At 51.2% G+C, this 22,428-nt stretch overlaps 11 protein-coding genes across 11 annotated transcripts; 3 read left to right on the forward strand and 8 right to left on the reverse strand.

Moving 5' to 3' along the window:
* Positions 1–16: 16 nt before the first annotated feature.
* Positions 17–661, reverse strand: PFICI_06487 (uncharacterized protein; the record flags this gene model as incomplete). Its single annotated transcript, XM_007835068.1, has 1 exon — positions 17–661. One exon carries the CDS (start codon positions 659–661, stop codon positions 17–19), a length of 645 nt encoding a protein of 214 aa, XP_007833259.1.
* Positions 662–1,355: 694 nt separating this feature from the next.
* PFICI_06488 (uncharacterized protein) lies at positions 1,356–2,222 on the reverse strand (the record flags this gene model as incomplete). Its single annotated transcript, XM_007835069.1, has 2 exons — positions 1,356–1,841; positions 1,893–2,222. The coding sequence occupies 2 exons, from the start codon at positions 2,220–2,222 to the stop codon at positions 1,356–1,358; spliced, it is 816 nt and encodes a 271-aa protein (XP_007833260.1).
* Positions 2,223–2,717: 495 nt separating this feature from the next.
* Positions 2,718–3,515, reverse strand: PFICI_06489 (uncharacterized protein; the record flags this gene model as incomplete). The annotated part of the gene is made up of 1 exon (XM_007835070.1): positions 2,718–3,515. The coding sequence occupies one exon, from the start codon at positions 3,513–3,515 to the stop codon at positions 2,718–2,720; it is 798 nt and encodes a 265-aa protein (XP_007833261.1).
* Positions 3,516–5,068: 1,553 nt separating this feature from the next.
* PFICI_06490 (uncharacterized protein) lies at positions 5,069–6,035 on the forward strand (the record flags this gene model as incomplete). Its single annotated transcript, XM_007835071.1, has 2 exons — positions 5,069–5,494; positions 5,541–6,035. 2 exons carry the CDS (start codon positions 5,069–5,071, stop codon positions 6,033–6,035), a joined length of 921 nt encoding a protein of 306 aa, XP_007833262.1.
* Positions 6,036–6,525: 490 nt separating this feature from the next.
* PFICI_06491 (uncharacterized protein) lies at positions 6,526–6,891 on the reverse strand (the record flags this gene model as incomplete). Its single annotated transcript, XM_007835072.1, has 1 exon — positions 6,526–6,891. The coding sequence occupies one exon, from the start codon at positions 6,889–6,891 to the stop codon at positions 6,526–6,528; it is 366 nt and encodes a 121-aa protein (XP_007833263.1).
* Positions 6,892–7,855: 964 nt separating this feature from the next.
* Positions 7,856–10,186, forward strand: PFICI_06492 (uncharacterized protein; the record flags this gene model as incomplete). Its single annotated transcript, XM_007835073.1, has 2 exons — positions 7,856–8,636; positions 8,781–10,186. 2 exons carry the CDS (start codon positions 7,856–7,858, stop codon positions 10,184–10,186), a joined length of 2,187 nt encoding a protein of 728 aa, XP_007833264.1.
* Positions 10,187–10,341: 155 nt separating this feature from the next.
* On the reverse strand, positions 10,342–11,467 carry PFICI_06493 (uncharacterized protein; the record flags this gene model as incomplete). Its single annotated transcript, XM_007835074.1, has 2 exons — positions 10,342–11,082; positions 11,141–11,467. The coding sequence occupies 2 exons, from the start codon at positions 11,465–11,467 to the stop codon at positions 10,342–10,344; spliced, it is 1,068 nt and encodes a 355-aa protein (XP_007833265.1).
* Positions 11,468–12,593: 1,126 nt separating this feature from the next.
* Positions 12,594–14,401, forward strand: PFICI_06494 (uncharacterized protein; the record flags this gene model as incomplete). Its single annotated transcript, XM_007835075.1, has 3 exons — positions 12,594–13,088; positions 13,175–13,613; positions 13,731–14,401. The coding sequence occupies 3 exons, from the start codon at positions 12,594–12,596 to the stop codon at positions 14,399–14,401; spliced, it is 1,605 nt and encodes a 534-aa protein (XP_007833266.1).
* A 381-nt stretch (positions 14,402–14,782) lies between these two features.
* PFICI_06495 (uncharacterized protein) lies at positions 14,783–17,028 on the reverse strand (the record flags this gene model as incomplete). Its single annotated transcript, XM_007835076.1, has 2 exons — positions 14,783–15,340; positions 15,400–17,028. 2 exons carry the CDS (start codon positions 17,026–17,028, stop codon positions 14,783–14,785), a joined length of 2,187 nt encoding a protein of 728 aa, XP_007833267.1.
* Positions 17,029–17,989: 961 nt separating this feature from the next.
* PFICI_06496 (uncharacterized protein) lies at positions 17,990–18,937 on the reverse strand (the record flags this gene model as incomplete). Its single annotated transcript, XM_007835077.1, has 1 exon — positions 17,990–18,937. The coding sequence occupies one exon, from the start codon at positions 18,935–18,937 to the stop codon at positions 17,990–17,992; it is 948 nt and encodes a 315-aa protein (XP_007833268.1).
* Positions 18,938–19,807: 870 nt separating this feature from the next.
* On the reverse strand, positions 19,808–20,494 carry PFICI_06497 (uncharacterized protein; the record flags this gene model as incomplete). The annotated part of the gene is made up of 1 exon (XM_007835078.1): positions 19,808–20,494. The coding sequence occupies one exon, from the start codon at positions 20,492–20,494 to the stop codon at positions 19,808–19,810; it is 687 nt and encodes a 228-aa protein (XP_007833269.1).
* Positions 20,495–22,428: the final 1,934 nt, after the last annotated feature.

The following is a 22,428-nucleotide window of genomic DNA, read 5'->3' on the forward strand; positions in this document are numbered from 1 at the left end:
CACCCCTTTTAACTTATCAAAAACCACGTAACATATGGGCGCACTCGCTCAGCAAGCGCAAAAGGCTATTCATACGAGCAGAGTTATGCTCTTCCATCATTTCCACGGCTTGGAGCCTTTCCTTGATCTCGACCAGATCGTCTTTGAGACCTTGTATTTGATGTTGCTCCACCGCTTCGAGCCTTTCATCGATCTGGGCCAGATTGTCTGCGAGATCCTGCGCTTGACGTTGCTCCACCGCTTGAAGCCTTGCGTCGAAATCAAATAGACCGTCTTCGAAATCATATGCTGGATATTGCTCCACCGCTTGGAGCCTTGCGTTGAAATTAACCAGATCGTCTTTGAGATCCTGTGCTTGATGTCGCTCTAGCGTTTGAAATCGCTCCACCGTCTGTAGCCTTTCGTTGATCTGGACTAGATTGTCTGTGAGATCCTGTGCTTGATATTGCTCCACTGCTTGGAGCCTTGCGTCGAAATCAACCAGATCGTCATGGCGATCCTGTGCTTGATGTCGCTCTCGCGTTTGAAATCGCTCCACCGTCTGTAGCCTTTCGTCGAAATCAACCAGATCGTTTTGAAATGATTGGGTATCGAGTCCGTCAATGCCGTTATTGCTCCGGATCCCGCCCTCCTCTCTCTTTAGGTGCTCAGGCGCATCCATATTGAGGAGTTTGCGCAACAAGTGATGCTCAAAATGCTTATGCAGGCAATCGGAGAAGGGTAACTGAATGATAGGCTAGAAGAACGAGCTGGAGGAAGATGGAAAGAGAAAATCAAAAAGCGTTGGCTTCCTTTTCGTTCGAACGGCCTCGTTTGTTAAGATGAATGAGGTTATGGTAAGTGAAGTGATTGATTAGTTGGTTGAATATCTGTACGTATTTATAGGAGTAGGGAGAGGTATATATATATATATATTTTATAGTGGAGCATGAAGCCCGAAATCCGGGCTCCTATTTCAACATCATTTGCCAAATCTATGCTCCCCACGCATTTATTGTCGTTTGCTGTTGCGTAAAGAAGGCCAAAATATTATGATAATGTATTTTGCCGAAGATTGGGGGAAAATCACGGGACTATGCGCGGGCGACGGATCTGAGCATTAGTCTTCATGTATGCATGCTGGCTTTGGCCTCAAGATGTAGGTGACCCCTCGTATGCTCTATTGTAACACACTATGCCGCTCTCAAGTATGGTAAATCTATGGAGAATTGTCGCCGTCTATCCAGAATCGCCCGACATGGTAGAGGCGTAGAGTACATGCTGCAGCATGGTGGTGAGCTTGCCAGCAAGTCCCACACAGCCTGTCTTCAACCTTTGTAATCTTCTCCACCGGTCTATCCTCTCGCATGTCCAACTTAGATGGCGTCGCCCTCTTCGTCTTCAGCAGAGGCGCTGCGGCGACGTCGCTTGTTGCTATCGGAACGGGAGATCTGCTTTCCTCTGAAGAGGTCCATGGCGTTTTGAATAGTCGCTAGGGCATCCTCAGGGCGGGCCGCGCTGGGAGTGGTCGGGGTGCGCGGCGAGCTCAAGAGGCCGCTCAGGACGTGCGCCGGACCAGAAGCGTCGCTTTTGGCGCTGCCGGATGCCTTGGGTACAATGGTCAAAGTTCGATGTCGTCGGCCAAAGGTGGGGGACGTCATCTCTTGATCGCCGGATTTCTTGGGCTGCAGAATCTTTCTCACGGCTGAGATGGGCGACGAGACTGGCTTCTTCTCGACCTCACGAACAGCGGGGCTCCCCCTGGTGCTTCTGGTTGCACGTACAGGTCGCTGTCTCTCCTCGTCCTCCCTAGCGACGCGGGCTCTTTCGTCCGCGATGCTCTCCAGCAGTACGAGAAGATTCTATCAGAGTTAGAGAGACTGGAGAACAGCGGAGCGTGTTCGTGCACATACATCCATGTAGGTCTTGACGTGACCTTCGAGGCTCACTTGACTGCCTTGTTGGGCGCCCGAGACTTGGTATCTCGCGGACGATGTCGTCGCGAAAATCTTGACGAGCGTCTGGAAGGTGGTGCCGTCCCGGCGATAGTCAAGGCCGTACGAGACCATATTCAGAATCGCCTTTGCTTCGTTTGGGGTAATGGAGCTCGCTGTGAGCTCTGGCATACCCAGCAAGATCAGGGTCTGCCTCATGTCCTTTGTATTGGCATTCATACAATAGCCAACGGTATACGGAGGCGGGCTCCGAATATAGAGCTGGAAACTGTGGTTGGTATTCTGCATTTTGGACCTGGGGAGGAGCTTGGTATTAGTTGCTCGGGAATGTATCTTTGATGATCGTGGAGCTGGAGTGCGTAGTCCTTGAGGTGGCGGCAATCCTAGACGCCGGCGTGGCCCTTTAATAGGCAGACGACTGCGCGTTTGAGAATATTCAGGCATTAAGAATCAAGATGTCTCGGTTGCAGCTGGCCTGAGCATGGCTCTTAGCATCAAGGAACCGGTTTGCGGGAGATGGCAGCCAGGCTGCCAGATCACCGGCACGACTTGGGTTGGATCCAGGATGCTCAACTACGTTTGTTCTGCCACCTATGCACGCGTGGAAGGATGCCTTATGTGGGTGCTCTCAATGCAGACTACGGACAAAGGTGCTTTCGAGCGTTGCCACGTACTTTGGATTTCAAACAAATATCTGAATTCTACAACTTTGCATAGGTACATGGATGGAGAGCCCTTCCACCTCAGCCTAGGCCCTTCCTTCGCGGTGCATTATCCTCGGTGCTAAGCGGTGTCGTCTCTGAGGAGCTCCTGGAAGATCTCTCTGATCCTGTCAAAACGATCGGCCTCTGTCACCTGGCGCCGCTGGACGCCGTAGATGTCGCCCTCCCATTCGTCGAGCTCGTTCTCTAGCTCGCGGACAAGTATGAGAGAGGATGACGTCGAGATCTCTGAGACTGGTGTCTCCGGACGGCCCCTGCCTCGGCGGTGCCTGTTGCGGCGGTCTGCACTGGGCAGAAGAACGGCGAGAGACTGGACGAATGCGCCCAGCGCCTCCAGCACTTTGGCTTGGTTTGCGTCCCTGTCTGTTGAAAATCGAGAATCCTGTGACAGAGATGCGGTCGAGTTCCGCTTGTTGTGGCGGCGTATACGGCGGAGTCCCCCACGCGATCTGGTGCCTCGCGACGTTCTGCTCAGTGTGCTCTCGGCATCTTCCTCGACTAGCCGGATGTGCTCTAGGATGCGCTGCATGGTGCCGCTCTTGTGCTCCTTGAGCTGTGGGTGTGGATGCTCGGGGACTTCGTTGTCGTTGGCGTAGTCCAGCATCTCTTTCTGAGTTCCCTTGCAGAGCATGATGACGGTGCCGAGGTATCTTGTTTGGGTGCCTGGCTCGAGCTCAGCCCAGTGCATGAAGATGCGTGCGATCAGTTCCGCCTTGTAGGGGCTGTTGCCGATCTTCTGGGTAACTATGCCCAGGGGCGCCGCGACGTTCTCGAGCTGTCTGACCGTCATGGAGAAGATGTTAGGGAAGACGTCAGGGATCTCCGCCTCCTCGGTAGTATTGAGCTGGCCTCGTGTCATTTTGGCGAGTTAGGAATGCAGAGCAGGTGCTGGGCGATGAGTGAAGAATGTGCAAGGACATCAGAGGGCTTGAAGGCTCCCGGGACGCGGGCCTGGTGCTTGGGCTTCTCTCATACTACTTCTACCTCGCATCATAAAGACTGGCGTAATGCCATCTTTCCGGTCTGATACCAGTGTGTCTGATGCTTGTCCAAGATCACGACGCTGCTGTCTCACGAAGCTGAACTATAGTGCTATTAGCACTGTGCGATCCCGGCGTGTCTTGAAATCATGTATTCAACTTTTCTACACCACTCGCGGCTGCGGGCGCAAGGCTGGCCAGGCCCTGAGTCCGATCACGCGCCATGTTGAGCAATGGGGTTGGCCAGACCTTCTTGCTCGCCATGTGCAGTGATGACAGCTGCAGTGTTTACGACTAAGCTACTGGATGTCCGCCTGCGCCATGCTGTGACCATTTATCTCCAGCCCGAGACATGAATGCCGCTGGCGGTACTCCTCAACTACGCAGGTGCCGCTGATGACGCTCCTCGTCTTTGCCTTACCCCTCAAATTCGCCTGATTCGTTTGTTTGGTTGTTTTCTGCCCTGGAAGCGAGTGGGAGGAATGGCGCTATGTCCGGGACAGCATGCGCAGTCCCGATCTCCTTCCAGCCCGGCCCGGCGCATGGCTAGCGCAGATGCCCAATGGCCAAGGCGGTGAAGCCAGGGTGGTGGCCTGTGTCGAGAAGCTCTCTGGCGTGATTTGGCCAGGACAAACGACAGTGAGAGTGGCGATGGTCGCAGGCTGAGGGCGGTGTGATGGGTCTTGGGGATATTTTTCTCCGTTGAGCCTTCCAACAAATCCAGGTGTGTTCAGCCGACGTGCATCGTATCGCTCCCACCAATGATGCGGGAGTCTCTCCCCGGGCTTCATGCGGCTTGCCGTGGATATTGTGGGGTGGTGAGCGCCGGCGTGTGCTGCTGCGCTTTGGTGTTCTGTTTTGGTCCCCCCCATCGGCGGACTCACGATCTCCAGGTTGATCAGGCCTGGAAAATGTAAGTGTCGTGGGCGACTGGACTTTGGGAATGCAAATCTTCATCGGCTGGCCGGGCCCAAGGGGGAAAGGGGGAAATGGTTTTTTTCATAAGAACAGCACCGTATTCAGGACATGGCTTGGGCTTGTTGATGTGCCTGGGTTGATAACTTGGCCGCGATCACGTATGGAATCATCTGGGTCGCTCCACAGTGGTCTCGCAACTGCGACCAGAGACATGGAGCACCGAGACCAACTGATACAGCCTCAATCAAATGCTTTGACGTGACGTTGGGCCCAGCTTCTAACATCGCCGTCAAAGGGTGTCTTCCTCAGCCTGACTTGCTGTTCGGCCGTGACGCTTTTCGCCTGCCGGATGACGCCTGCGCTTGAGTGGTCCTCGCCGCCTGCCTGATCTCTGTTGCCTGTGTTGATCTTTGCTTCATCCTGTGCTCCTGATCTCTCTGTAACCTTGACACATTCCACCAAGCTGAGCAGCATCTTGAGCATTCAGCCTGCATCTTGATCGTCGCACGTAAACATGTCCTCCAGCACTCCCACCGCCCAGACGCTGGAGAAGCGTTTCGTGGGCACCTGGTGGCAAGATACCGTCGCGGTACTTCGCAAGGCCAACGAGGACCGAAAATTGCCCGTCAACTTCGATAATGGCAGGGCCCTCCTGAAGGCCCAGCTGATTGCTGTGCGGGGCTTGTACGAGATGGAGTTCAAATGGGAGGACCTGGAGCGCCTCTTTGACTTGGCCTCTGTCCTCGCCGACGCGGACATGACGTACATGGCCACGTACCTCGAGCAGCTGATCGGCGTTGGCAAGGCCTCGTACAAGGCCAGAGGAGATTACATGACACACATCTTCGAGTTTGCCAAGGGCTGCAAGGATCTGAGTACCCTGCCATCTGTCAAGAACAAGAAGGGCGAGACCGTCGGTCCGGTTTCCGCTGACGACCAGGTAAGTTTGCCAAGCCTCCGCAGAGGCTTTTGCTGACGTTGGGCAGGGCCTCACCGGACCCGGCGCAGACGACCAAACTCAGCCGGACAAGATGAGCATAGACATCCCGTCGCCGCTCCGAAAGCCCGAGGGCGCTCAGGCCGGCCCCAGCGGCGCCTGGTCTCAGGCTGCGCCGCGCCAGCCCTTCGACAGGACCGCCGGCGGCCAAGCCAAGCAGTTCTTTGGCTCGCAGAGCAAGAAAGACGACAAGTTGGTCCTTGAGAAGACAGTCGAGTTCGTAACGCTCGTCACCAAGCTCATGCCGGAGGAGTTCGACGGAACCGAGAATGCCCGTCAGGTTGCCCTCATTGAGAAGTACAAGCCAGCCATCGCCAATCGCCTGACGGCCATCGATGAGCAGAGGGAAGAGCTTCAAGTCCAGTTGGACGAGCTGGGCAGGAACTTTGAGCAGGTCACCGAGGCCTTCAGTCAGCTGAAGGTGGACCAGGACAAGCTAGCCGACTTTCTTGGTCGCGCAGGACTTGATGTTAGAACCTTTTGAGGGCGTGAACTGGATAATAGGCTTGATGAGGTCCTGATCAATGTAACCGAGAGATGATAGACTGACACAGAGGTGCTTACCTACATAATCTGTTGATAACTGCATTATTGACTTCGGCTTTTAAGGTGGAAAATGTGCTGTAGCATATTTGAATGCTAAAGCATGTTTGAATGCTGTAGCATGTTAAATCAAGGTAGTAATTACAATTGAATATCGAGTCTCGAGTACGATAATATATGCAAACTGCTGGTAAACCAATGCAAGCTGATCATAAGACAGGTGCACGGACGGCGCTAAGCCCAATTAGGCTAGCTTTATGCAGGTTTCACAAGTAAAACACTGTCTCTCGAGGAAAACTAGGCAAAATTAGGATAATTTTTCTCCTTTTGTTGAACTGTAAGGGTGCAAGACCGTGCCACCCGTCCAGAAGGAGTGTCAACAGGTGATGCTGAAGATCTAAACGGTCCTGCTCAGCCTTTGATTGATCAACTTAGCATGCGAACTTCATGGTGTAGGCAATGGTACGAACAGCATCGTTGGGGAAATAATATTTTCCATCCTTGTAACCGTGGTACAATCTACCCGAATCCCCAAGCACCGAGTTGGGATCAATGACGGATAACCCACCTGGGGTACGGCCTAATGACGCATTGACTTGTTCGTTGGCCTGAACAGCAAAGTCAGGATCGGTTGTCGCTCTCTCCAAATACGCAAACTCTCGAAGTATAGGGTCCACCTGGGGAATGGATTCGCTGTACAAACGAATCGGTGGCCGTAGCATGGCGTGGGTATACGACACGTTTTCTACCACTACACTTTCGGCGCGATCCCGACCATTCTGGCCAGCCGGAGACATTATGCGTCGATTCCAACGGGCTAATCGCAAATGATTTCCTTCCCGCAGTCTGATTAGGTTCGATTCAAAGATATGGTGTATTTCGATTCGCGAGTGCGGTGATTAAAAGACATGCGGTTGCGAAGAGGGGTTGCGTGATTTCAAATTTCAACTGTGGTGCCATATAATCCTTGCTTGTTCCATGTTGTTATCCATTCTGTCGGGTCAGGGCGACCCAATCAGCACCGTCAGTGCTATCATGTCGAATTCAGACAAGTGGAATATCCTAGGGTGGGCCTTCACGATATCAATACCTTTTATGTCGATCGAAACGTATCTTGAAGCTTCGTCATTAGTCTCTCGTGTGTTTTATCGTCGATTGATACTCCATTGCAATCCAGTCCTCATGTTTTGCGAATCATTTAGTGTCGTTCGGAACGGTGCAAAACCGAAAGACCCAACGTCATTCTTTCAACACACGCTCAGCTTTCGTTTACTTCGATGCACGGGATCCAGCTGCATTCGTGTAGTCGTCTACCAGCAGTGACTGATTTCATGTGTACCTTCTCAGATGGCCTTTCGTCATTGTTGAAGAACGAAGAACAGCGCTGAATTGTTATGGTAAGTAGAATAGACGCGCAACCTCGTCGCTGGTCTGTTCGTTGCGGCTTTGAAAGCACAAAGCAAGGCTGGGCCCATGAAATTTGTCTTGATTGGATGGCCAAGTCTTGCCCCTTTTCAGGCAGCGATAACAAGCTGCGGCTCTACGTGACACAGACCCTTCAGCCGTACTGGAAGGCGGGGAAGCATGCACCTAGATGAGGGGAGGAGCATGCAGCGAAAAGAAATCTTACACCCCCTCTCATCATCCTAACTGTTGGCACAATCGCTCCCACCTTGGCCCTGTCAGCACCTTTCTGGCAATCACGTGCCAAAACTAAGAAATGAATCAACACTGAGCCTTCGCCGGAGTATTCCTGTTGCTATGGACGTGGACGCACGGGACCAGGAATCTGATGGTGATACTGCCTCGGTTGTCGAGTCCTGCTCTATTTGTCGGCGCCTATGGGGGCTACTGACCAAGGCAGGCTCTGGCAGAGAGAAGATACCGATAGAAGACTTGATCGATCAGAAGCCGTGCAATCATCATGATCCATTCATATCATTTCTGATAGGAGAGATGCATTCTCCTAATGACACACGGAGAATGCCCGAAGTACTCGTTACTTCACGTGATGGAGAGGGCGGACAGATGAAACGAGTACGAATACCTCGGCAATTCGGCCAGCGGCTTGAGGCATGGCAGTACCTGTTCGTCGAAACGTCAACCGAGACCCAAGTCGTATGCCGTGGACGTGAGCTTGATAGTGATTGGGTGGAAGTCGAGGTACTTCGTCATTGGATACAGGAATGTGTGTCGAAGCATGGCGATTTATGTTGCAACCCATTTAAAATCCAACACACTCATCCTGCCTGGCTGATAGATGTCGTCAACAACTGTTTGGTCCCCGGAGATGGAGTCGTCAACTATGTCGCATTGAGCTACAGATGGGGCAGTACATCGTTTCTCCAGACCGAACTAAGCATATTGAATGAAATTCAGCAACCAGGAGCCCTCTTGCAGCCCAAATTTGCAAATTTTGTTTCACCGATGATCCAGTATGCCGCAAAGCTAATAAACGTGCTGGGTGAGCGTTATCTTTGGGCTGATGCATTGTGCATTGTCCAGAATGACAGTGAACATTCCAAGCAACAATTGTTGTTCAGTACGTATTTCAGTTTTCTATACCAAAGCTTTTGGACAATGACCCATCAAATGTCTTGAGCAAAACACCCACAGAAAGTGGGAATTCGACAATACAATGTCGACCAAATTTGGCTGAGAACAACGCTAACATATCATACTGCAGTGGGAGCCATCTATGCTTCGGCGAAGTTTACAATTGTTGCGACAGATGGAGATGCTAATCACGGAATTCCTGGACTGAGGGGTATCTCGCAGTCACGAAACCTGCGCCAAGATGTCTTCTCTTTTGGAAGAGAAAATAAAATCATTTTGCGCGATCTGCCTCTGCTCTACAATGCTGGGGGGTGGGAGGTTAAGGAGAGCTCGCCATATTTTAGTCGCGCCTGGACTTTTCAAGAATTTTTTCTTTCAAAAAGACGTCTGATTATTGGAAACAAACAGTTCCATTGGAGTTGTTCTACTGCAACTTGCCATGAAGAACTTCTTGGCAGAGATTCAAATTCGCACGACACGACAGCAAAGTTTCAGACGCCAGATATAGTTTCCGGAAACCCAAACTTCGATGAGCTTGTTCCTTTGTTCCGGGAATACATTTCCAGGGATCTCACATTTCCCGGAGATGCCTTGGCAGGCGCTAGTGGCTTGATTTCGATACTGGCCCGTTCTTTCGTGGGAGGATTCATTTACGGCCTTCCGGAAATGCGCTTTGAGTCTGCCTTGATGTGGTATGGTCAGCCCAAGGGCACGAAAAGACGCATCCACTCGGGGCAAGATCATTCTATCCTTCCGGGGTCGCAGCTTCCATCCTGGTCATGGTTAGGCTGGCAAACTTCGTATCTCGAATTTATAGATGAGAACTCTGGGGAGCTGTATGACGACCGTCCTATCATAATTCGCATCACCCAATGGTACAGCCATGAGACTTCTAACTCGAGCACAAAGTTTGCAATTCGATCAACGCTTCTACACCGTGGAAGAGATTCCCCGGGAAACGATCTCGATGATCAATCTGCACTTGCGCAGGGATGGGAGAAAGAAGAGTTCGACCCGCAGAAGCATAGTAACAAGCCAGACGGTCATGAACAAGGACTTCTCAAACGTGGCAACTTTGTTTATAAACATTCAAGACTGCCTGGAAAACTATTTTGGTTCCCATTTCCTCTAGCTGATTTCACTGAGAGCTCCAACATGAACGAGCGACCGCAGCATCCATTCTTATCCTGCAAAACAAGACGTGGATGGTTTCGAGCCAAAAGAAAGTCCTACCACCTGTCCATTCTGGGAATCACTGGCGATCGTGTTGGGAACGTTTGGGCGGATTCTTTGGAATCTCGGTCTGCATTCATGGAAATGATCAATGTGGAGCTTGTCGCCATTTGTCTACGGAGATATCCTCGGAATGAAGCCAATGAAGGTGATATTATCGAGAATCCGCAGTTCATGGAGAAATATTGTGTCTTGTGGATCGAATGGATTGGAGGTGTCGCGTATCGGAAAGGTAATGGACGGGTTGACAAGCTGGTCTGGGAAAGCCACGATTTAAAAGAAGTGGACTTGGTACTAGGCTGAATCATAGTGAGCAATGCAGCACTATCTGGTATTGTTTATTCGACACGTTTTTTGGTTGCTGCTGGTACTTAGAAAGAACAATACCTGTTTTTGATCTGATTATTCGAGTCTAGGTAATTCTCGCAGTGAAGTCTCCTTTCTCATATGCAAATTCATTACAGCTGTGCATTCTCGATACGCCGACCAGTCTCATCAAACCGTATCTGCTTGCCACTAACCAACGCCTCCTGCAGCGCGGCGCCAATCTCCACCGCCTTGACGGCATTGTTCAACTGGAGCGGCAACGGCTTGTTATCCAGACACGCCTCTGCAAACTCGTTGGCCTCGGTCACAAAGGCCATTTCGAAGCGATCGTAATAGTGCGCCGGCACATCGCGCGTGATGCCGCCGGGGTGGTAGTACTGCACCAGGTTCTGCGCCAGGTGCGCGTTCACCGAGAGCTTGCCCTCGGTGCCAATGACCTCGGTCGTGTCTTCCTGGCCGTGGGCCATCATGCGCGAGCAGTAGTAATACGCAATCTGACCGCTCCAAAATTCGACAATGCCGACGGCATTGTCAAAGTCATTGTATTTCTTTAGCGCGGGCTGGACGGCTGTGACACCATACGCCGACACGCTCTTGGGCACGATCTCGTCGCCAAAGAACCACAGGGTCAGGTCGATATCGTGAACGGCCATGTCGACAAAGACGCCGCCCGACCACGCAGCGTAGGCCACGTAAAATCCCGAGGGGTCGTTCTTGTCGCACGTCTGGCTGCGCAGGATGGTGGGCCGGCCGATGGCGCCTTGTGCCGACTTGGCGTAGGCGTCTCTGTAGGAGGAGTCGAAGCGTCGAGAGAAGCCGCACATGACCTTGAGATGAGGCTTGGCTTTGGCGGCATTGATGACGTCCCGGCACTGCAAGGAGAGTGTTAGAAGGATATTATGGACGTTTCGGTAGTTGGTGTGTGCTTACAATGTCTAGACTCGTCGACAGTGGCTTTTCACAGAGAACATGCAAGTTCTTCTCCATGGCCTGGATTGACTCTTCGGCATGGACCGAAGTGGCAGTGCCAATGACCACGGCCATGATTCCCGGATGTTGAAGCATCTGTTTATAGTCCGTGTACACCGTCACGCCATAGGGTTCCAGGTTCTCCTTTGCCCATTGCTGCTCGGTGGGATCTGGGGTAAAGGCAGCAACCAACTCAGCTCTTGGTGTTCTGTGCAAAAAGTTCAGGGCATGTCGCTTGCCCATGCGGCCGAGGCCAGCTGCGCCAATCTTGAGCTTTTGAGGTGCCATTGTGATAGAGAAGGAGAGATGATGAATATGGTTTTCTTAGAACATCAACACAGGCTGGAAGGTTTGCCCTTATATAGGCAAAGACACGACACCGTCCAGAGGCAATTCGAGTTTCGTTTTGTACTTCGTACTGGACCCCATTCTGCGAGTACTGAGAATATAATCGGCGGTCTTGGTAGAACTGAATGAACAATGTATAATCGCGGACCACGATTTACTCGAACGAAGCCGGAGATCGGCAGACAAGACGCTCTTGAATGCGGTCACGAATCGCCGAGACTAGCCTAGGCCCCGCCTGAATTTTTGGGTCATGATCGTTCATGATGCATAATACTTGGACATTATGGTGGAGGCGTAAGAATGTTCACGATGCGAGCAATGATGATGCTAGATGCATGTATACTGAAACAAACATTGCCGACGTGCTAGAGGCATGTTGTCTGCATATAGTCACTCGGCGATAGGAAATCCCTGCGCGAAATGGCAAATGGGGTAGGAGTTTCCGGCGGCTCCTGTTGGCGCTGACCAGCTGAGAGGTTCGCTAGCGTCCAGGGCCGGAAATACTTGCCGTACTTGCAGAACAGGCAACAAAAACCCGACACCCACTTAACAATGCGACTCAGGCACGTTCACATTGACGAATGATGGCCCGGACCAGTGCCTGGTATCTCCAGGCTAGGAATAGCCTCATTCTAATGTAATCCGGGGTTGCAATACCTGGGGAAAATCTGGGGCGCCGACGCGGGGGAGGGGATCTAGAGGAGAGTTATTCGCTGGCCAGCGCTGGATTCTGACCGTTAGCGTGATGCGCTGCCCTGTCCGGCAGTCCTTGGCTATATCCAAGACGCCTCGAGAGTGATGCAATAAACTATATCAGAGGACCCAAGCGGCGCTTCGTGCCTCTCCTACTACTCCTTGTTGAACTTTAATCTGATAACTGGTAGACTCGCACGCAAGCTCGGCGATAAGGAACACTTGACGACGCTGTCCTCGTTACCGTTCATCTATATAAACTGTTGAAGTAAACCGCCATCTAGGATAACGGGATTTTCCCTCACTGCCGTTCATGGCCAGCCCCGCAAACTTTCTTCTTGAATTCTACAGTAACAAGGTCCGATCAATCAGAATGGCATCCAACGCCGAAGCCCCGAACCTCAAAGTCGAGACCAAGGAGGCAGAGTCTTCACAACACATTGAAGACCAAGATGCCCTCGACGCCAGTGTCAAAATTGCCGAGCACCGACAGCTCGAGGAGATTGAGGATACGCAGCCCGGACCGTTTGTTTGGCTCTGCGCATCCGCTGCCGCGATTGGCGGTATGCTCTTTGGCTACGATACGGGTGTCATCTCGGGCGTCCTCGTCGTCATTGGCTCCGACTTGGACGGGCGGCCGTTGACATCCAACGAAAAAGAACTCATCACGGCTCTATGTGCCGCGGGAGCCTTGGTAGGTGCCATCATAGCCGGTATCACTGCCGATAAATATGGTAGAAGACCTGCCATCTGGTTTGCCAGTGTCTTGTTTACTGCTGGGGCTCTTGTCCAAGCACTCTCGTATTCTATCATCCAAATGTGCATTGGTCGATTTCTAATCGGCCTGGGTGTGGGTTCAGCTTCAATGGTATGTAGAAGTTCAATTTCTGGGTGTACCCTTTCCCCTATTGAGCACACATTCTTGATTGATAGGTTCTAACGCTCTCAAATCAGATTGTACCTGTTTACATTGCAGAACTGTCACCTGCCAGATACCGTGGCCGGATGATCTCGGTAGACATGATATTCCTGGGCACCGGCTCGATCCTCGCATACGCATTTGCCGCTGCATTCACAAACGTAGCGCACGGTTGGCGATACATGGTGGGCGTAGGTGGCATCATCTCCATCATTCTCGGCGTCCTGCTCTTCTGGTGCCCAGAGTCGCCTCGTCAACTCATGTTCCATGGCCGCCGGGCCGATTGTGAAAGAGTACTGCGTCTAATCTACCCCCATGCCACCGAACGAAACGTCGAAAATAAAATGATATCCTTGGAGCTTGGAGTCATGCAGGCAAAGGCCCTGTCTGAGGAGATCTCACTGCGAACGGCTACCAAAAATATCTTCAAAGTGCCTGCAAACTTGCGAGCTGTCACTGCAGCATGTGGTTTGAGTATGTACCCATTTATTGTTCATGTCGAAGACTGTCCATTTTTCAAGCTCCATAAACGTCTCTCCGTCTATGGTCCACACCAAGCATTTATGAATCCGCTAATGCTTATACCCTTAGTGTTCTTTCAACAAATATGCGGGTTTAATACCATGATGTACTACTCGAGCACGCTGTTTGCTATAGTCGGATTCGAAAACCCCGTGGCCGTTGGTACCATTATCGCTGCCGTAAACTGGATATTCACAGTGGTATCCATCATCTTCATAGATCGCATCGGGCGACGTCGAATTTTGATCTGGACCATGTGGGCAATGCCAGTGTGTCTTGCTGCTGCTGCTATCGCCTTCCACTGGATTCCGATCGATCTCAATACCCTCGAAGTGACCGATGATCACGTCAGTACACCGGCATACATCGTATTGGTGGCTTTAATTCTGTTCGTGGCCTTTTATGCTGCGGGACTAGGATGTGTGCCGTGGCAGGCCAACGAATTCATGCCCATGGAAGTTCGTGCCATGGGTACTACGGCAATGAACATTTTCAACTGGGGTCCAAACATCATTGTGTCATCCACCTTTTTATCCATGATGAAGGGTATTACCCCGTCAGGCACCTTTGGGTTCTATGCCTGCACCTCGTTTCTCGGCTGGGTGTTTGCCATTTACTGCTTCCCTGAGGCGGCTACCATGACGCTGGAGGAGATCAGGGCCGTTTTCGAGCACGGATTTGGCGTCAAGTACGCCGAGGAGTGGCGCAAGCAGAAGAAACTCAGTGATAGATCGTCGTAGGGGAATGATTGCTGTAGGCGATAATAACACCAATCGAAGAAACCACGCACGCATTGTTGCAACTATGCAAGAGTCCCTCCTGAAACGTATCTCTCTGGTGAGATCTCGGATGTATGGTGTGGTCTTCCCTACTTCACTAGGAGTTGGTGGTGCACTGATGTAGCCAATACCCACTGCAGATCCCGTGCTTGGGTACAATGGATGGCTCTTCAGCACCTCTCTTTCGTAGATTGTAGGATCAATGCCGACATATCTTACAAGCTCCATCGATCACATCTTTCCCTTCACATTGTCTCAGGTGAGAGTTGGGAATCCCGGAATGCTTGCCTAGGTTCTGCTCGAAGGTCTCTATTAGATGTTGCATAGTATCCTTTAACTCACTCATTTCCGTGGTCTTTTCCACCAGCTTGTGACTGAGTCGAGACCTCCCATCAGCCGGCTCCCTACAGTCTCTGGTGGCGCGTCGCCAAAGTTTCGCTCCCTCGGCTCGCGGTAGAATGAATCCATTTCCCGCACAGAGTAGTCGACTCCTGGAGCAGGTGTTATATCAGCCGATGCCAGTGATTGATATGATCCCCTCGACGCTACTCTCTGACTGCGGAAATCGTCGTATGTAGCAAATCCATCTGAAACCTCCGTGTGATTACCCTTTCCCGAAGTGGACAAGGATTCATAGGCAGAAGGCGACAGATCCCGAGAAGACAATGAAAGGTGTCGTGAACTCTCGCTGAGTGCACGCGATGCCGTTCTCGGATATCTCAGGGTACTCGCGCGACTATCTGCGATGCTAGGCGGACGCAACGTGCCAGAGGTCTCTGATTTGATCGAAGGATCCAAACCGCAGTTCACGCAGATCGGTACATAGTCTCTAGCATTAGGCCGTTGCGGAAGTTGTCTCAAATGGTAACTGCGTCGCTGAAGTCGTCGTAAATTGTAAACCTATACGCATGTTAGCATGATTATCAATGTGTTCCGCGTCCGTCACGACTGTCCCTTACCGGTGCTTGGCCTGAAGCTTTGCGGCGGGAGAGCAACATGTTGGTAAACCCCCACAGCTCCAGTAACAAGATTGGCACAATCAATATGAAAAGTTCCAGAGCAAGTATGGTATAGGATGCAATGCTCTTGGCAGCCGAAGACGAAGGTGCAAGGTAGGTAATCATTAGCGAGAGGACAGCGAATCGGCCGACCGAGCACATCGTCAAGCCTGAGAACATTATGCTCGGCAGTAGCATAAGAATCGAGAATAGGAAGGCTATTTCGCAACCCATAAGAATCGCAAGTTGGGAGGCGCCGGATATTTGCAGGCCGCCGATCGCAATGCCCCGGACAAACGTTAACGTGAAGTGTACTAGCACCAATACGCGCAGGTCCCGCCGTTGGGATTCGGTCTCTTGAGTGTGTTGTGGTACGGGAAATATGAGCGTCGCAAGGCGAGCAGTCGATGTAGTCTGGAACAACCACACATACGCTGTCCCAATGATGACAATAAGCAAGACTGCCAGTGATATGAAGTATGACGGAAGCTCTCCGACATGATCAAGCTGATATGAAGATATCGCAATGACAGGTACCATGAAATAGGTCAGCACCATTCGCAATGTATCCTTGATGACCTCCTGGGTAGTGCTCGATGTTTGATGCTCCCTTGGGAGTTGTAGTTGCCCAGTGATGATCCGGTGAATGAGAACCAGAATGGCAGCTATAGCAAGCAGAATCAGAACAATAATCAACATATTGATCCATATCTCCATGGTCATGGGCGCACCCAAGACCTGGACCATGTGCTCCATGCCATAAGTTCCACCATAGGTTCCATTGGTCACATAAATGCCATCCTCGACGCCAGAATATGAATAGCCTCCTAGGAAACCGTTGGAGCTGCTGAACAAGGACAGCCAGTTGAGAGAACTGAGAGCCGGTTGGAAAAATCCAGGATAGGAGAAATTCAGACATGCAGTCAGAAAGGCAAACTGCAGATGCTGAAGACAATTGCCGATACCGTTGACCACGGGTGGGTCGTGGTCAGCTAATCGGATGCTGCCATCTTCTTCAGGCACGTAGGGTTCTTCAAAGAGTCTCCGGCAGTAACTTATCACAAGGATGACCAGCAGAACGGCGAGCGGCCCGAAGACGAGAGCATTGTACGTGCTGCTAGGGATTTCTGGGGTGATGATGGCCGAGATGCAGGCGGGCTCAGTGGTGGAATTGTACAGATGAAGCTCGAGCTGAAACGACGACAGGGGGTACAGGCCGTCAATAGTCTGCGATAAGGACAGCGCTTGTACAAAGTCGACGTCGGAACTCTGATTAGCTATAGAGGACGAGCCTACAGCGCAGGGCCCGTCAAGAGCGGGCGTGTATGAGCGCTTCGAGAGACCCAACAGCGTAATGTCGAGGGTCGCGCTCGTGATGTCGGAGCCATTGCTGCACTCTGGGAGGTCTGCGTAATCATGGAGACTCAACGTCACCTGCGTTGCCGACCCATTTGGCTCGAGGTAGGCATGCAAGCCCGCAGACTCCCACGTTGTCGTCGAGCCCGAGAAGTCATCGCACAGCTTCCATTGAACATAAGCACCGAGGCCGAGCTGGAGGTGTAAATGGAAGAGAAACCCACGCAGCCTCATGGTGAGTGAAGAGTTGCCTGAGAGCAAGACATTGCATCTGTCTGGCGACGGGGACCTGGGAGAAGGAAACCAAATGTTTGTTCCCTCTGGCTCGCGCGTTCGCCAAGGCGCAGTGTCCAACTCGAAATCTCCACTTTGTCCCTGACTTTGCTGGCAGTCTAGCGACTGTGCTCCACTTTATAGGCTGTGCTAATCATTCCGATCCAAGGATTTTTTTTCTCTTCTCTGTCGACTCTGCCTGACTCAATTTTCACTAAACGTGCCTTAGGGCCTGATCTGGGGTTCCTGAATCAACCGCGAGCAAGACGATACATTTATCAAAAGTTTAATCATCATAAGCTCAGTTGCTTGTTCCATAGGCAAATCCATCCCTAACATCCGGTGAAGTCGTTTGCGAAATAGGTCTGGTGCCATGTTCTGGAAATCCGGGTATGCAATGCGACACTGCGGGTCCCTGGGGCTGCAGGCAGGGCTAAGATCGGGGACACCGGTAGCGGGACAGCGGCTGTGCACACTGCCGTAGTGCGCCGCAAGTGATGAATGCCATTACTTCATAAACGCAAAAGACCCTCTGAATCCAGCAACCCCATCTCAAGCTTGAGCAATTGGTGGTTTTCGTGCATGTCGAAGAGGAACTCGTATCTTGCCCAATCGGACAGCCGGCAACTTGATGTTGGAGTTGTATGGTATTTTGACCTTCTCCATCATAAACTTCGGGTTTTCCGGCCACGTCACTGCGAGATTCAACCCCAGTTTCCATTGTCTCACATATATTACCTCTGGCCGAAATGCTTGTCGCGCCGAGCACCTTCTCGTTGCTTGCCACAATCAATGCCAGCAGCCAAAGGCGAGGACACCTGATGCATCTCATAAAAATCCTAATTTGATTGATTCAGATGAACTTAAATGACAAGTTCCGTTCCCAGACTTTGGCTGGGCACAAACTTTTAGCTAGCATTGGCTACAGCTTGACCTCAATCACCTGACCGCTATATGTGACACCATCAACTGTGTTCCCTCCCGTTGTGACATAGAGTGTTTTCCCATCTGGGGTCACTGTCACTGAGGTCGGCCGGTGGAAGAATGTACTATTTCCACCACCAGCAAGAGTCGCGTATGTTCCATCTAGGAAGATCTGGCCAGCGGCGTTGGGAGTCTGGGCCGCAAAGATATTGCCGGACTGATCAAAGACGAAATCGTCCCAGTCGTATCCGGAAGCTCGATCGCTGTACGTTACAACCTCTGCGTCTCCAGCCTGATACCCGTCGTCGGTAATTGGAATCCGGCCAAAGATGTACTGTCCCGTGTTGGTAAAGTAGGCATACCCATCAGACACTTTGATGCCGTTGATACCCAAAGGCGTTGTTGCATTGGCAGGGTAGGTGAAGAGATCATCCTCGAACGCAAGCTCCGAGGTTCCAGCATCCGTGTCAATTCGGAATACAGCACCTTGGCGTGAGTCCGTGGCCAGGATGATGTGAGGGTATGCTGGTAGCGAAGCTAGTCCGTTCAACATGATGGCATCCGGCACCGAGGCAACAACCTCGATGACGGGGCTTGAGGAATTTCCGCCAAAGTCGACCGTGTAGATTGTTTCGTTGGTGTAGCTATAGTTGCCTCGAATTCCACCGACGATGGCATACTTGTCGGTGCCGATTGCGGCAATGCCGCCGATGGCAGTGGCGCCAGGGAGCTTTGCGACGAGCTCAGCTACAGGACTGGAAGCAAGAGTGTCCAGGGTGTACAGGCTGGCATTGTCAAACGTGGTGAGGAGAAGTTGTCCATTGGCGCGCAGGGCACTGTTTTCAATGGTGACGGCATACTCGGTGAAATTCCATAGTTGCGTTGCCGTTGCCGCCAAAGCTGGAGAAATGGCAGCCAAAATGCCGAGACCAATTGTGCACCTCATGATCAACAGCGTAGGTCTGTGACACTGAGAATTCAAACCGTAGAGCTGGGGCGATTCTACGAGCTCTTTCAATCGGGTTGGGCAACTTTCTTATACTGTCCGTTACTCCGAGCGAGCGAACGGACTAAGGACAAGATTTACCGGTCCCTTGCAGATCTGCAAATCAACCATTCTCTTTTCAAGAAATGCCGTTGCATTAGTGCTGCCACAATGGGGCGAAACACGTTTATCGAAACCATCAATCCGGGGCTCGACATCGTGACCCCGGCCGCGGCCAAGCAGTGCCATTCGGATTATCGGCGTCGATCTCGGAGATACGGCAAGGGTCGTGACTATGCCCCACGCACTTTGAACCTTGAACGCGGAGTACAGTCGCAATCAAGGGATGTCTCCCTGATTGCTTCTTTCTTCCGCATGAACGATACAAAGCAGTCAGGGTGACATATTTGCCATAGGTGCAATCATGACATATTCGTCCGATGTACTCGGATGGTCTGAAGCTACATGCATTACGTAAGAGAATGCGTCGCTTACAATCCAGCAGCATTCGCCGACCGACTGCTGCTATCACTGAAAACATATGAATTCCCTCTGCCTTGAGTACAGATGCTCAGATTTCAAGAACTGGAGACTGCTTTCAACAAATAACTCGCTGTTTCATTTTGCCCTTATAATATCTCCAGTACGAAAACAACTTATAGTTTTCATTGACCCGAATACCGTTTATCATTCTTGAACTTTATGCCATGTCCGTCTAGGGTGAAAAGTAAATGCGAGACAACATCTAGAGGCTCAGCTGCCGACATTGACGGATAGGTGGCGATCAAGATGCTGCTCGAAGCAAGTTTTCCCAACAGAAGACATTGAAAATTACTCGGCAGTCAATATTTGCTCAAAAAATCCACCAAAGCCGCGAGCCGTATCCCGGAGGTGTATCTCAAGAATCCAGTGTCGCTTGTTCCCATCCTTTCCAACAGTGTTTAGAGATTCATTGTTTCCGGGTGTGATGTAGAGAGAGATCTTGTCGCGGGGAATGCGTTCATGAGGAAAGTTGCCCACAATGTGACCGGCAATGGGGGCACCAAAGTCGAAACCCGCTTCTCGGGCAGCTTGACTGGAAATCTCGTAGAGTTCTTCGCCCGTCATGTCGGGGTTCGCCTGATACTTTTGTTTGACCTCATGCCAGATGGGCTCCAGCGCGTCGCGCAACTTCTTCTTGTGAGGATCATTGCCGAGGACATAGGTTCGTCCAAAATCGGCTTCCCATTCTTCAAATACGGGGCCCAGGTCGACGACGAGCATATCGTCTTCTTCAATGACGCGGTCCGGCGGGTTGTCCTCAAAGGGAGCCAATGTGTTGGGTCCGCTCCGGATCACGCGCTTGTGCCAGTGCGTCCGCACTCCGTGGCGGGATTCGCCCAGGGCGTGGATCTGGTCGTTCAGCTCCTTCTCTCTGATGCCAGGCCGGATGAGGTCCTTCTCAATCTCCTTGAAGAGTTCGAGTGCCTTCTTCTCCGCGTCAACAAGGGACGCAGCGCGTTGCGCTTCAACAGACATGATGTGTGTGATGTGAATGAGACTAGGCGGGAGAGAAGAAAATGATTGAATATTGTCACAATATAGTTCGCTTAAAAGCGCCAAATAAGCGATTGAGTATGGTCAATTGAGGGTTTTGGCAGTGGAAGCAATACCAGTGCGGGGTGAATGGATGCCGAAACCTCGTAAATATCCGAACTGATGGTGGTACAGGTAGATTCGATCTCCGCGGAGGATCAAACCTACCTAGAGCGGCTGCAGCACCACTTTAATAGTATCAACAGATTGTCAGCTATCGGAATCCTTGCTGAGCTAGAAGCTTCCAAGCAATTGAGGACAGATCGGAGCGATGCCGGCCTGTAGATATTGAAGGATGACGAGCAGGATGATATGGAAGTTCCCGACTATCACGCCTAGCAACTGGCCAATTGGGCGTTGGAGAATTCTGCTCGCTCAGCGACGGCGCCGATCAGCACTAGCGGGAGGCTGCGGGGTGACAGGTCCGGGGGCTTCAGCTTGCACCCACCAAGAAGCCCACTGGTGACTCCTAAAAGGTTTATCCCCAGTCTCAACGATCAAGAAATCAAATGCACAATTGGGACCCGTATTCTTCGCTTGGGAAAATCTTTTTACTTTTTCGTTCCCCTTTTGAGTCGGATAGGATTCATTTGCATGCTGCGGAATGAATTGGATTGGTGACAGCGAGAAGAGCCCCTGCCTGGTATGGCCCAATCATTGCAAGTGCAGCTTGCTTCTTCTCATGCCGTAGAGTCTTGAAATCGTGATATAGACGTGCTATGACCACATAATATATACATCTGTAGAGATGTGCCAGCTTCCATTTTGAGCATGGCAATACCAGTCAGAGCCACTGATGGGCATCACCATAGGCTTGAAAACGAGTATTTTACATGAAATTTGCCAACTCCTGAGGATTGTGGCAGACGATGCTGCGGTTGATTGGTAATATTTGATGCAGGGACACTGGTTACTGGTGGCGTTCATGTCACGATGCCAAAAAGTGCACCTACCAAGCATCTGGGACCAATTTCCTCACGACAAGCCCGTGTGCCTTCATTCTTAAAAACTTCTCAGGAGGTGTTTGGGACTATTGTGCCGATCATTCTTGACCGAATGTTGCATAGTTCAGATATGGCCGATCACGACCCAAAGAATTATCAACAGAAACGTCTGGTGAACAGGCAGAGTATGCGCGTGAAGCGGTATGCTACGGCAATACGGCTAAGGAATCAGGCGCGGGAAGGGCTAAGACACGGCAACCCGCCGCTATAATCCGGAATCCGGGTCCCTCCAGACGGAACATACTTCAATTTTCTATTGGTGGACAGCTTATAAACTCAGCGTGATCGCGGCTGTATAACAAAAATTCCCATCACGATCCGTTAGAACTAGTCCTACTTCATCTAGCGCCTTTGCTGGTATTTCAAACCGAATAAAGGTTCAGTTTCATTGCATCGTCCTCGTTTTGTCGAATGCCTAGGTACGCGGCTGGGAATATGTAGGTATATACCGCAAGTCTTCATGATGATTACGAGATGGAAATGGTCGTTCTTAGCCGTTGAAACAACATAAATATCTCTCTCATTCCACACACATGTGCACATCACTGTTATTGACACTCTTTGCTCATCCTTCGCTCCAGGTTTTTAAAACGCATGCTACTCATCTACTTATTCACCACAGCGGCAGTGACTAAAGTGACCATGTCCGTAATATCGGCAGATCCATGCAGTTTTCATTTTTATGCTAGCCTTGGCTCCCAAGTCGTCACAAATGAAGCTGTTCAATCTTTTTGTACTTGGAAGTTTGGTAGCATCGCACCCACTACCACAATTAGTAAGTTATTCATAAAGCTGTGTTCGACCCAAGTCACTACATGTCATCCAAGCTCTCATCGGGCTTTACATCCTCGCTTAACAATGCTGGTTGAATGA

This window comes from Pestalotiopsis fici (genome assembly GCF_000516985.1).
Source record: "Pestalotiopsis fici W106-1 unplaced genomic scaffold PFICI_Scf_4, whole genome shotgun sequence".
NCBI lineage: Eukaryota > Fungi > Ascomycota > Sordariomycetes > Amphisphaeriales > Sporocadaceae > Pestalotiopsis > Pestalotiopsis fici.